This window comes from Bombus vancouverensis, chromosome 10 (assembly GCF_051014615.1).
Source record: "Bombus vancouverensis nearcticus chromosome 10, iyBomVanc1_principal, whole genome shotgun sequence".
Taxonomy (NCBI): domain Eukaryota; kingdom Metazoa; phylum Arthropoda; class Insecta; order Hymenoptera; family Apidae; genus Bombus; species Bombus vancouverensis.
Window position 1 is genome coordinate 9,329,999 of NC_134920.1, and position 13,891 is coordinate 9,343,889.

At 37.7% G+C, this 13,891-nt stretch overlaps 2 protein-coding genes across 12 annotated transcripts in view; both read left to right on the plus strand.

Moving 5' to 3' along the window:
• The first annotated feature begins 212 nt into the window (after positions 1-212).
• Positions 213-11,445, plus strand: LOC117157033 (tyrosine-protein phosphatase non-receptor type 5). Of its 6 annotated transcripts, none has more exons than XM_033334667.2 (9): positions 213-747; positions 1,735-1,945; positions 7,319-7,511; positions 7,623-7,800; positions 7,877-8,092; positions 8,170-8,580; positions 8,675-8,970; positions 9,055-9,264; positions 9,370-11,445. In XM_033334667.2, exons 3-9 carry the CDS (start codon positions 7,489-7,491, stop codon positions 9,482-9,484), a joined length of 1,449 nt encoding a protein of 482 aa, XP_033190558.1. In that variant the 5' UTR covers positions 213-747; positions 1,735-1,945; positions 7,319-7,488; the 3' UTR covers positions 9,485-11,445. The 6 variants fall into 6 exon arrangements, with proteins under 6 accessions (XP_033190558.1, XP_033190561.1, XP_033190557.1 ...); XM_033334670.2 differs by having other exon boundaries at positions 213-705; XM_033334666.2 differs by lacking the exons at positions 213-747; positions 1,735-1,945 and adding an exon at positions 4,564-4,854.
• A 1,115-nt stretch (positions 11,446-12,560) lies between these two features.
• The window catches only part of LOC117156952 (myelin regulatory factor), a 68,194-nt gene continuing 66,863 nt past the window's right edge, over positions 12,561-13,891 (plus strand). For 3 of the 6 annotated variants that reach the window (XR_004464198.2, XM_033334505.2, XM_033334507.2), the window contains exon 1: positions 12,562-13,213. Coding sequence is in view for 5 of the 6 variants with exons in the window: in XM_033334505.2 (XP_033190396.1) it covers positions 13,165-13,213 (49 nt within the window). In the remaining variant the exon portion in view is untranslated. Of the gene's footprint in view, positions 13,214-13,891 lie in introns of all 6 variants that reach the window. The other 3 variants (XM_033334506.2, XM_033334509.2, XM_033334508.2) reach the window with 2 other exon arrangements.

Sequence of the window (13,891 nt, forward strand, 5' to 3'; positions counted from 1 at the left end):
GGATGAAGCGGGGTTGGCTGGTGGTTGTGCACTGTAAAAGAGGGGAAGGTGGGTCGCCTCGTATCCGTGTCACGAATGCGCGCGTCTGCACTCCACCTCGCCACCCTCCACGGCCACCGAAAGAGGTGAATGCAGTTGGCCGTCATTTTGCAACCCGTTCAGACGCCATTCAGATGCGTCCGATGCAAGTGGTCGGCGTCGCGCGACTTCCACAAGATCTGATTGATACGTTGTTCCTCGATCCAAACACGGACGACGAACGTTGGTACACTGCTACATAGTAGACCTTTACGCGTTGATTAAATCTTGACCGATATCTAACGTTCTAAAGGTTCGAAAGGGGACAAAGACCGATAAAACGACACGAGACAAGAAATCGAGGAAAGTTAGGACAGAAAAGCCGCGAAAGCACCGTTTTATCAAGGATATACGTAGTCGATCTCACGCGGAGTACACGCGCGCGGCCGATGGTCAACTACTTGTAACAGCCGCAACACGCCGAAGGGTGAATCGACGCCGACGATCCTCCGCTGGTGATCTCTGAATGGACCGTCGCGGTGGTGTTTGCCGTTTGTTCCGCTTGAAACGTGACAGACGTGGGACAATGAATTTTTCAAGGATCGCGCTCGGTGATAGGGGACACCGAATGGGGAACGCGATGTTGACCGAGAAACTAACCGACCAGTGTTTTATGTGTACTTAAAGGTGAGCGGGCGTTACCCACGGATTTTGATTCGATCCGAGGTGGTGAGTACGTTGATTTCCATTAAATCGCGCAAATTGACTAACTCCACCTTTACGCGATAGGATTTATAGACACATAAATCAATTCTTCGGAAATAAATTCATTGTCTTCTTCGATGAATATTAATTACTCGTTCGTAGCAGATAGTATACGTAATTACGAGTTCTGAGATCAATTTTGCTAAAAATAACCCTTGTAATTATGATTTTTCTGTGCGTTATCATTTACGGGGTTGCCCGGCGTGGCTTTTCAGCGATCCATTTACTCGTTAAAGATCGGTCGTTACAGATGAACGATAAAACGATCCAAGGAAATATAAACGAAGCTTTGATCGTAAATTTTTTCCCATTTGCATAGGATCGTAATTTGCTCGAGGATAATTAGGAAATTAAAATGAAATTATTGAAATTTACATTCGCGTGCGAGGCTAAGCAACGTTTTAATTAGACGATTCAGAAGTACGGTCACGTAGATTTCCTATGAGTCATTCTACCATGAGACAACCTACCGCCGGGAAATCGATTCGGTATAGTCTAATTTACTTTAACGGCGCGGTGGCGGCTCGTATCATCTTTTGTTAAAAATGCAATCACGCGATCACCATTAACTATTAATATTTCAAAAGGAATTCTCCAGCCGGACATTCTGTCACTATTACCCCATACATTTTTCTAATCGATGTCTTATTTGTATCCAATTCGATTCAGTTACAGAATACGACGATACAATCATTGTTGTTTTTTACCGTAGAATTTTTCGTTATTCGTTTCGCCTTCTTACGACGTATGAACCGATTGAAGTAAATCATTTCTTTAACGGGCACTGAATATATTAATTAAATGAGTGAAACGTGGATTTCACCGGTTTGGTTTCTCAGAAGATCTGCGTTAGATATTCATGTTAATTGATGTTAAATATTCGATTATATTTTCAAATATTCGTCCTAACATTAGATATTCAATATGTGCGTGATTTTCGTACGATTGCAGGCGTGCAAGGAAGAAAAAAAGAAGGAAGTCAGAGATAACGAACGGAAGTCGCGGAGTTGCACGTCGCACGTGCTTGGCGAATAAGCATCGAGAAAATTGCCGTAGGATTATCCTCTCTTCTTTTGCTTTCTAACACGCTGTGACAGCCGCTTTTCTGGACGAAGGAAGCCCCGACTGACCAAGCAAAACGTCTCAAAAAGGAAATGTCAAGGTACTGCTTAGAGTGGTTATGTTTATTGCTCTTAGAAACTGTCCCATGATTTTCTTTCCCACCCACGCTTTCGAAAATAAGCTCCGTAAAACTTTCGCAATTTTCGCAGATTTTCTTTCCACGCTCGTTATATCTCCACTCGTTCCTGTCGTTCTCCTCTAGCTGGATAAAATTTCGAATTTTCAAACAGCTTAATCGCGGCCAGATTAGGTACTTCCACCTAATGAGCATTAAAGTATAAAAGTAAAGCTGTAAAATTTATAAAATTAGAAGTTAGAAATTTGCCCTTAATTGGTCGGCAACACGCGATTAATTCAATATTTTCCAGCGATAAATATAAAGATAAAAGTAAAATTATAGAAGTTGTATAACTAGAAATTTAAAATTCTCTTTGTACAATTTCCAAATAAGGTAAAATAAATTGAAGAATGTTGCATATTTTTAACGCTATACAGGTAATCGATAGAGCGTTCGACGATTTACAAATGCGCTTTATCAACGGTCGTCACGAGCACCGCGGCCAATGACTCACGATGAATAACCAAGGTTTTGTAGTAAATGTTAAACGACTTTTCATCGAGTTCGAGGATGGCAAGGATGGTAAAATCCTTTGACTGACAATTTATCGTGCCCCGCCGCCCTACGGTAATTAATAGGGTGATTCCAAGTTTCTTTTTTAACAAAGGAAAACGTCAATACATCCTGTTACGTAATTTACAATCGTAATTTATATACACGATGTTATTCTCCAGAATATTCTTCCATGCTGTTCTTGAAAAATTAATTTCAACATTCGCGATAATATTTTTTAACTGTGCTATACTACGAATAATTCTCCATATGAATATAATTGTAATTCACTTTTCGCTTAAGTTCTTATATTCTATATCGAATGTTCCTCAATTATCTCGTCGAAAAATCGATTTGGAAATCAACCCCCATTTCCTTTCGTTAAATTTACAAATGTGACGCGTGTCGTGTAAATAATCTTTTACATATATAGCCAGAATTCATCTTTTTATAAAATTGAAAGAATTTGCGAAATGATAAACAGTCATAAATAGTCGAGAGACGTTTAGGCAACGAGGATTTTATTCCGGCGAATCTCTCAATTTTTCTCCCTCGTATGTTTGCATTTCCCTCGGCGAAGTACTGGACAAAAAAAACCCCTTGAGAGACGTCTCGATACTGCCCACGCGTTTCTCGTTCGAATCGACGACACGCAATTTTACGCAAGTGCGTGTCTGGCTGCGTGCGCCCTGCGAAAGCTCGCAAGCTCTCTCCGAAGGGTGAATGGAGCCTCTAATTTAGTCGGTGCCACGACCGCCCTACGCTCCGTACGGTTCTACGCTCCCGTACACTCGCAAAACTTCGTCTCTGCCAATAATTTTCCCTCCCAGTGCTTCGATCTGTGTTCCATCGATTTTCATTTCATTCATTGCGGATTTACATCAGTTTCTCTTTATACTTATGACCTCGACTCCACATCGCTATTTCTCAACCTAATTGAAATACATGTCGAGATACATATTAAATTCGACGAGTGATTCATAAGCAAACAGCGAACTTTTTTAACAATTCGCCCATTTATCTTATCGTTGAGTCAGTTGTAAGGATATTATCGAATGTTAGCGGAAAAAGTGTTTATTAAAAGGCAGATCGTTTTGTAATCGAAGTATTCAGTGCTGTCGGGTAAACGTGAGCGAGCAACGTGTATCCGAAATATTATTTTCTGAAAATTGGAAAGTACAGAATACCTGAATGTTTTTTTTTTTTTTTTAACAATTACCGTCGTACGATCGATCAGTCGATTAGTCGTAAAGTCGTTCGTGTAATTAACGTATTCAGTGTTATCGAGTAAACGTAGTCAACCGACACGCGTTTCAGATATATTTTCTTGAAGGTGAAAAGTATGGAAAACACGGATGTTTTCTGTTAAGAATTACTTTGTACGATCAATCATGTCAAAGGACGTTCGGGTATTTACGGATAGCAGAATTGGCTCCGCTCGTCCATGACATTGATCTCGAATCAATTAATTTACGAATCCGTCGGATAAAGAAGGGGTAGTTTCGAAGATTCGGCTCTGCTACGGTGGTTTATTGATTTTTTCAGCCTGTACCGGTGTTACAACAATGACAATTGATCAGTATTGTTGAGTGACAGGGATCGGTAGGCAACTTCAGAGAAACCGCAGTTCGTTGAACATCAGCTTCGTGGAATACAGTACCGGTACTGTGTTATATGAGTAATTATTGCAGTATGCTGCTACTCAACATTGACTCAACTTAAAGGGAAGAACGTTAAAAACTTGAACGTTGAAAGACTCGTTAGAAAGAGAAATACATATCGACGAGGAAAGATTGAAAGAAAGAAGAGAAATATTTCAGAGGATACAATTTTAGAGAAACAAGACAATTTTAGATGTCGAAATTATAAATTACGATAGTAGAATTTTGTTTGTGGAAATTTGGAAGATAGGAGAATAAATAGAAGCAGAAGAACCAATTCGACAGAACGAATATTGGATGTCGGCCGTATGGCAGGGATGAATGGGCGACATCCGGTTTTCTGATTCACTGAGATATTCTTGAGAAACGCGTAAGACGCGCGTAGACGTTCGCTCGATTCAATGTTGTCTTAACCGATGAACAATTGATAAAATCGAGCCAATATTAACAGACTATTGCTTTTTAATTCGGAGCAAGACCGACGCTGTTTTGCATCATGTGTCTGTCACGAGATAAAGGAAGATTGCTTCATCGCTTGTTTTACGTCAATCGATCGATATTGCTTGTGTGAAGAAAGAATCGTAGAAAAATCACAGTAGTTTAACGATTTCAAACGGATGGAAAAGTATAATATCGACGCAAACATGAGGCAGTGTTTCGACAGAGTTTTTATACACGGTAATATGTAACAAGATGATCGAATTTTTCATCTCTTTCTTTTTTTTTTTTTTTTTATTCTTTCGTTTCTTCGTGACAAACTTTAATTTCATAGAGTATACGTGCGTGGAATGATTCATCCCCAAGATGCGTCAGCGCATCAGAAAAATATTTCTTTTAATGTTAACCACCGTGACGGGTATCCATGACCCATAAACGCTCTTAGGGAGATACGCGTGTTCTTCTTGCTTTGATTTATTCATAAACTGAATTCCCTTAACGATAGAAGTAATATAAATAGTATAATCCCCTTTGTTCATCGCGACAAACTCTCTGTGGATATATGTATACTGGCGCTCAAAAGTAATCAGACACTTGTTTATCTTTGTAATTGTGTAACCGAATTACGAAATTAAAAGTGAAAAGGTCTGCAATAATTTTCTTCTTGCCGAGCTATACGTAATAGTATATTACAACGAAATAAAGTTCATTTTTAGAAACCAATATGCAACGATAAAGTTGTGATGTTCGTAGAACAATCTTGTTTGGTTGAAAAATTGTTTGTCTTTAAGTTGTTTAATTTGTGATTTGTGCCGTCGGTCAAAGTATCTGGAAATTTATGAATAGTGACAGATATTCGAATCTCAACTTGGAAGCGATTCAAAGGTTTTTGACACTGTGCAAGTTCGAGTCACTTCCAGAGTGATTTAGAATTCTCAAAAGTATCGATAAATCTTCAATCTTTAAAGTTCTAATAAATCTTGAATATGCAAAGTTCCGACAAATCTTGAAACGTCTTGGAAATCGTAAAAATCCTGGGAACTTATATAACATATTGAAAGAAGTCAAATATTTTCAGCATAATAGATCAAAATCTCATATATTACATAATATAAGAGATCGTAGAAACTTCAAAAGCTTAAAACTTGTATGTACTCCAATATTTCGGAATGTGCCGTTACTTATGAATCACGGTGTACTCGCGTAATCGTCGAAAGAGAACTCCTTATTAACGCGAAGAAAAAGAACGGTATTACCGGAAGAGAATACGACACCGACCGCGTGAGAGCGCGACGTCGAAATCGAACGAATCGAAACATCGTGTAGTCGTGCAATGGCTGAGACGGAACACAGAAACGCTTCTCGCTCCGGTCTCAATGGGCAAACGTAAAACTTGATTCCGAATGCACTTTACTATCATTAGTTGCACGTGCTTCGCTTTCATTCACCTTGAGTCCCTCCCGCCAAATTCCTGGCGTTGGTAGTAAATCGAGCACGCGATTGGCTGTCATTTGCGTGTATCTTACCGCTGATTGGCTGGTATATACTCCCGTACATAACCGAGTGCAAGGCCGAAGTAAACCGAAGCCCAGGTCAGGGTATACGAACGATGTCTTCGACAGTTCGAACGAGAAGCTTGCGCAGACGAGACAGACTGGTTTCTGTTAACGATATCAACATGGCTGTTTACATGTCCACGCAACCGCTACTTTCAAATCGTGGCTTGCACATTATTCTTAATCGTACAGTCTTCGTATTCTACGTGTGTTTGTTTCTGACGAGAGGTACCGATCGAATTTTTTTTTATATTTTTAAATATTCACTTTTCTTTTTTCATTTGTGTGAACATCATATACATACATTGATACATATACGTTAGTTCTCTCTATACACACGGTCGAGAAAACAGGATGTAGTTTATTCGTGTTCTTCGCTTTCGTATTTGTGTGTAAATGGGAAGTGGATGTATACACACGGTGTACAGTTGTGTCAGTGACTGGAACGACGTCTATTCATCCACTTGTCACATGCAGTTCTCTCATTGGTGTATACTCCATCTGCTCGCGTTTGTTACCCTTCACCACTTCAGAGTTTCCTTGGTGTTCCGTTCATAAAATTGACGCGATGTTTACTTCCTGCGTAACCGCACGGAAGTCGGAAGGAATCGCTTCCGAGGATCTCTTTATGAGACTCAAAGGAATTCAAATTATCGTCGAGTGGAACATGTCGTTGTTAAATGACAAATCGTACGAAATCATGGAAAGGTGTTTGATATTGCGTTAATAAAAGAGAGAACACGAAACGTGTTGCTCTTTTTTTTTTTTTTGTTGTTGAGGTTCTGACATAACGCGTGTGCTACCCCACGTGTCACGTCGCGCAAATACTTTATATTTATATTCTGTATATCTTAATGATATTGGTTGTTATTCTCGAGATAAACGAATGTCAATTTCTGTGAGTGTGTTATGAGTGTCGTTATATTATGACATTAAAGGATATTTCATATCTAATAACATTCTTTGTATAGATAGTGATAGAGATATAGATAAGATTTTTTTGTAGAAATTAATTGAACTATTTTTAATATATCGATAAGTATTAAGTATCTTCATAGTATGATACAACGTAAGATAGCAATATAATATATTATGATACTGGATTTTTTAAAACAATTTGAATCCAATGAATTAAAATTTTGTTGCAGGAAGTACGAGTACTCCTCTGACTAACCATTATGTAAATGATGCAAATTATTACGACATCTCTAGCAACGATGACAGATCAGATCCCTTGGAGAAATTTTACTTAATTACTGGACAAAGGTGGCACGCAGATACTGTGCTGCCTATTCCTTTATTGCCATCTACAGAGGGAATGTCTGCTAGGTCTCATCATAGGTACATAAACAAAAAACTTTCTGCCTATTATTAACTATATATTAATAAATATTATTAACTCACATAGCAATAAATTTGATATCAATTTAAAATGCAATTTTTGGTATACAGGATCCCACAGTCCATAACGGGACTGGATGATGCTGGAATGGATTTGCAAGCAGCTCAACTTAGTACCCGTACAGGTCAGGAGGTACGCTCCACTGCAAATTTATCATGGCCAGACTGGCAATTGCCTATGTTCGTAGTACTTTGCGCCATCGGTGGCGCTATTCTCTTTACATTCCTGGTAAGATTTCAATTCTATATCACCCATTGCATATGGTTGGGCAAGATATTTATGTCTAATTTCATTTCTCTTTCAGGTTTTGTTATGGCTGCGGAAACAAATGTCGCGTGAAAAAGATACAGAGGATGGTGACAGGAGAGGTTTGGTAGAGGAAGGTGCTGTAGGTCATCCAGAAAAGCCTATTAAGCCTGCAAAAGGATCAATTGAATGGGTTCATCAACCTGCAGCAAAACCATCCATTCAGTCTGTTCAGACTGTCCAATCAGTCACACAAGCTACTGGTTTACCAGAGGCATGTTCCATTATTTAGAATAATGTAGATAGTCGTCAAGTAACAACTACAATATTGACAAATTCCTCTATCCTTAGGTAATGTCGGTGGCAATACCAGAACGCAGACCGGAGCCAATATGTATAAAAGCTAAAGGATTATTGGAACGACGTGGATCAAGCGCAAGTTTGACTATAGAATTGGCACCTCCTCCGGAAAGTCCACCACACATTGTCACGCCTACCCGCGAATGTACCGCGGAGGAATTTTTATTAAGTGCCGGAAACGTTCTATCAAGAGCCCAACTTAAAAAAGCAATCAGTGATCCAGCATCATTGCACAAAGAGTTTTGGGAGGTTCCTCTCAACTTGCCTGAGAAATTAGATATTTGTGGATCCGGGGTGAAGAATAGGTATTGTTCCGTATTACCAAACCCACAGTCAAGGGTGGTTTTACCAGGTTCTGCTGATGATCCTCTTTCTAGTTATATTAACGCCAATTATATTCGGGTACGTACATTCAAGACAAAATGGAATACACAAAAATTGAAGTTATTTAAATATACAAAATTTCAATTTAAGTTTATCGATTTCAATTTAACAGGGTTATGATGGGGAAGATGTTCGCTATATTGCAACGCAGGGACCATTACCTCACACTGTGGGTGATTTCTGGAGAATGGTCTGGGCAGAAAAAGTACCAGCAATAGTTATGATGACGAAGCTATACGAGGCCGCTAAAACAAAATGCGAAGCATACTTTCCGCTGGACAAAAATAATCGCATACAAAGTGGACCGTTTACCATCATCGTTAACTCTATCGATACGAGAGAAGGTTACATAATCAGAGATTTAGAACTTCGATACGAAGGAGACAGAAGACACGTGCAGCATTATTGGTAATTAGATTAAATTTGCTATGTTTTGGTTATTTCGAGTGGTGCTATTAAAGCACTTAATGTAATACTAACAAACAATTATAGGTATGATTCATGGCCGGACCATGCCGTACCTCAAGCTGCGGATACCCTTGTTAGTTTAGCCGCAGAAATAAATTCTTTACCAGGTCCGGTTATTGTTCACTGCAGTGCAGGAATTGGACGAACTGGTTGTTTCATAGCTTTAGCCACGGGAATGATACAGCTATTAAGAGATGGAAATGTTGATGTGTTGGGTATTTTATGTCAAATGAGGTACAAGATATTTTCTTTTAATTAAACTGAAATCCGGCAATTTAATTGCGAGTTAAATTATATGTTGCTAGATTTAAATATTTAAAAATTACATCTTTTTTTTAGATATGACAGGGGCGGTATGGTTCAAACGGCAGAACAGTACGAATTCGTTCATCGTGCACTTTGTCTGTACGAACAAACGCTTGATGGTGGTAAAGCGTCGAGTTCAGGGGATTGAAACCATAAATAAGGCGATTGTGGGAATTGATAACAGTTCACTAGAAGAAAAAATTTGTTTGAGAATTACTATGAAAAGATTTACGAAACGACTATGAGATATTGTCTGCAACATATTACTTCGTCCAGGTGTGAATATCTATACCATGGAGGAAATTCTATGGAAAGAATCTCAACTTTAGACCAGCGGATGTCTTATCTGACTTTCAGCTATTCAAGATGAGTTATGTCTCACTAAATAAGCTGCCATTTCTATACTGCCATGACGAATCGTTGACAATTAATATCAGTCACAAAGCTCAAGACAAAGATAAACGGTTTATTGACTCATGTTCTAAAGAATACGATGTTCTTAAACGGAATTAAAACTGTTTGACTAATGAAAAAAAAAATATTTCAATTTGACTCACAAGATATCAGGGTTTATCTGAGTATCGATTCAGATTTTTATGCATTCTCTATGTGTTACAAATTAGATTTGTCAGTTATAAATACTTGCATCTATAATATTCTCAGAATCCTATACTTTCTACAAGCAGTTCTTTGTTAGCTTTCCAATGCAGCAAACTGTTACAAAATTGATGTTGCTGTCTAATACTACAGTTAAAGAAATGAATGCTAAAAGCTGTTAATGATTATTTCAAAATGAAACCATATATACAGAAAAGCAAATTATTATAAAATTGGGACCCACGTCGATTAAAATATTTTTATCCTATTTGTAGTTCCTAGTTAATTTAACGGTAAAACTTACACGCTAATTTCCATGACTTTTAATTAATTTATCAATAAAGACTGAATGCAGGTAGTACAATATGTTTATTATATAAGTTATAAATCTAGCTAGAGATAATATGTTTCTCTGATCCAAAACAAAATCCATGATGTTATAAGATCGTAAGAAACGTAGTTTTACTTGAAAAAAGAAAGGAGAAAAAGAGATAGCAAATTGTAGGACGGATTTGTTGATCTGAACCTCGAAAAGCAAACTATCGATTCCTCATATAGCAAAGCAAGGTTATAGTTGTTGTATAACATTCTCTCTAAGTATTATGTACAAAACTATAATTATTTATTCTGTTTACTGCTTGAATAAATTAATATTTAATGAAATTCCAATACAATGTTATGAATTAGTGACTAAAGGAGCCATTGCTTTTTTTTCTTGATAATAATCAGTTTGCTCGGTTGAATATTGTATTAGTCTATAGGTGACAATAAGTGTGGTTACGAGCTTCTAGGGAAAATTTGAAAAGAACTTATTAACAAGAATGGCAATAGTTTGAACAGAAATGTCTCTCTGCATAGAAATATTGCATATAACTCGATTTCGACGTTGTATCAAAGTTATTAATATTCATTACTATCGCATACCGTTACGAGATATATTGCAGACTCTGTAAGATCTATGATTATCGATCGTTGTAATGGAATCTTTGATTCGTTCTTTTTTTATAATTAATTCTCACCGTAATTCCACTAAGTTGTGCGTTTCGATTTCAGACTGTTACAATTGTATGCAATTTTGACAATTGTCTGTATGGATATGCCGTAGCGAGTTCAAATGTTATTTTAAGATATTCAGTCTGTTAATCGAATGTGTTATAACATCAACTATTCGAATTGTCGATATAATGCCTCAGAATTCTTCTGTTTTGTAAGTGAACAAGTGTGAACGTGTATTTTTGAGCGAAAGATTGTGATATGTATACATATATACTAATATATATACATATATATACTTGTACATATGTTGTACAGAGAGCAAAATATATTTAAGAGACTATGTATTTGTGTAAGCAAATTGAGAGTAAATTATTTATGAGTATACATATAAAGCCTTGGGCAAACTTTAATGTAAACGTATTAATAACGTAACGATAACAATAACAATAATTTAGAAACCCTTTGGTGTTCAACTGTACTTATGTGACGTAATAAATGTTTATAGTACCCATGCAATGTTTACGTGTAATTTTTTGGCAAAGTGGAGTACTATCGCGGCCACGTATGTTGAATTTTGTTTGCGAAGAATTATTTGTAATTATTATGATTTTATAATAGAATTTTATTAAGTTATTTTCTATGTTTATTCAAATTCCTATACTTTACCGACAAATTATTTGTATACTTATTTCCAAAAATAAAGTCCGTTAAATTCAATTCGTGGATTCAACTCGTACTCCGCCATTTTGATTAATACATTAAAATATAAATTTCCGTAGAAAATGTTATCAAACGTTTGCATTATATGTACCATGAAATTAATTCAATCTGTAGTGTATATATTACAAAAAATGATATCGACGTTCCTCACATATCATCTGTTTAATATTTTCTAGATTATAAGAAATGTAATGTATGTATATATTATATATACAACATATGTGCTACGATCGTTCTACATAACTGTTACTTTGAGAAATGACATTGATCATTATTTATTAAGAATAAAATTCTATTTTTATAGCCAATCAGAAATTATTCTGTATTCTAGAAATCCCATTATACGTACTTACATATACTATCATTAACAAGTGAAAAAAATAAATAATCACGAGAACTACATTGCATTCTTTTCAAACATACAAATGAAAAATATATTAATAACTTACATATCTCCAAACACGTACAACTGATGACAAGGAATCCTTTCAATCTGCAGGAAATGTACTCGCAATTTTCAAAACAACCACTCCGACGTCAATTCCATTGATTTCGTTTTACCGCGCGAAACGCCGTTAAGTTCGGTGCCGCCATCTTGAGTCGTACAAATCGCTTCATCGATATTCAGCTTCATTTACGCCTCTTTGCGCCTTAAAATCACCATATAAATTGTTACAGCGTTTCAACGAATACATCACGCAATGATATCTTAAGTAACATCGGCCACTCCACAACGAAAACTCGAATCAACAACCATTAACTACAAAATCAAAGGACATTTTCACGAGCGAGCGACGATGCGCGGTTCTTTCAAACCTTGCAGTTCGAAGACTGACGCGTATCACGTGACCAGCTCGTTCTCGGCGCGACATGCACGGGGCGCGTTTGCATGTATTACGTATTGTGTGCGTGTGGTATCGGCCACGGAACTGAAGTTTAGTCCGCGCCTCGGGATTCGACACGGCTCCTGGGTGTACGAGTCAGCAGTAGAATAACGTACGGAGAAATCGTTTCGTTGAATTCAAAAGAATCAAAAGAAAAAAAGAAAAGGAAGAACAAAAAGGACGATATACAAAAGTTGGTTCAAGTAGTGACTTCTTTCGGATACTGTATTGGATTAATCTTTTTTTCCTTTGCGATGCTTTCATTGTCGTTCACCGTGTCGATTCTCGACGTCGATCGCTCGTAGATCGTGTCGCTGCGTTCGAAGGTGCGAGGAAACACGGAGTGACCACACGGAAGGAGTGAACTTATCTTATTTGGTGAAATTTCGAGAGAAACATACGATTAAAAAGAGACAGACAGTGCAACCGCGAGACTGAGAATAACAGATAGAAAGGCGACAGAGAAGGAGGCAGAAAGAGAAAGAGAGATAGAGAGAAAAACGGAAGAGAGTTACATTAAACGTTGCGTACTATGTGGGACGTCGCGTCGAGTGACATTCTAGCCTGGAGACAAAATGGGGCCCGTTGATCGGGCCCGGAAGATCTCAGGGGTCCGATTATCAACGGAGGTATGGATGTCATCGGGGACGGGGACGAGCAAACCCTCCAGGCGATTCTCGGTGAGTACTATCAGAGTTTCGTTTTGTTACCGCTTGTGTTTTGAGTGCATGATATATGTATAAATTGCAAGCGTTCACCAGTTAGCTCGGTGGAACGGTTCGCGACGATTGACAAGCATGACAGCCACGGGAATGTCGCGGATCCCTAGCGTTCGCCATATACCTTGCATTTACCGTGTGCGCCATACAAATGCGTTCTTCGGTTGCTTCGAGTTCCCCGTGCATTGACCTTAAACGCACCGGACACGGTTCATCGTGCGTTTTCGTCTTCCAGCCTCCTTACTCTCAAACAGATGACCAGATAAACAGCGTTATCCTGCTCCAGTTTGACCTTACTCGGTCTGCGTTTTTTCTCTTCCTTTTCTGCTCGAATATTCTAGAGTCTAATAAGCCTGTTCCTTAGTGATGCAGAGTATGAAAATGATCAGAGAAATTTCTCCTTATTGCGAATTATTATTTGTTGGATTTTATGTAGATACTTTTGATCGTAGCATGGACGATCAACGAATCAAGTAGTAAATATGGAGGAGTTTGTTTTTAACAGAGATGCTTCAAACAGTTGCAGGGCTAACCTTTCGTGACATAGGTAAACGAATATAGCGGAACATTATAGTATCTTTATTTTTTTTATTAAGTTATATAAAAATATAAGTATATTTTACTAACTTATCATAATTA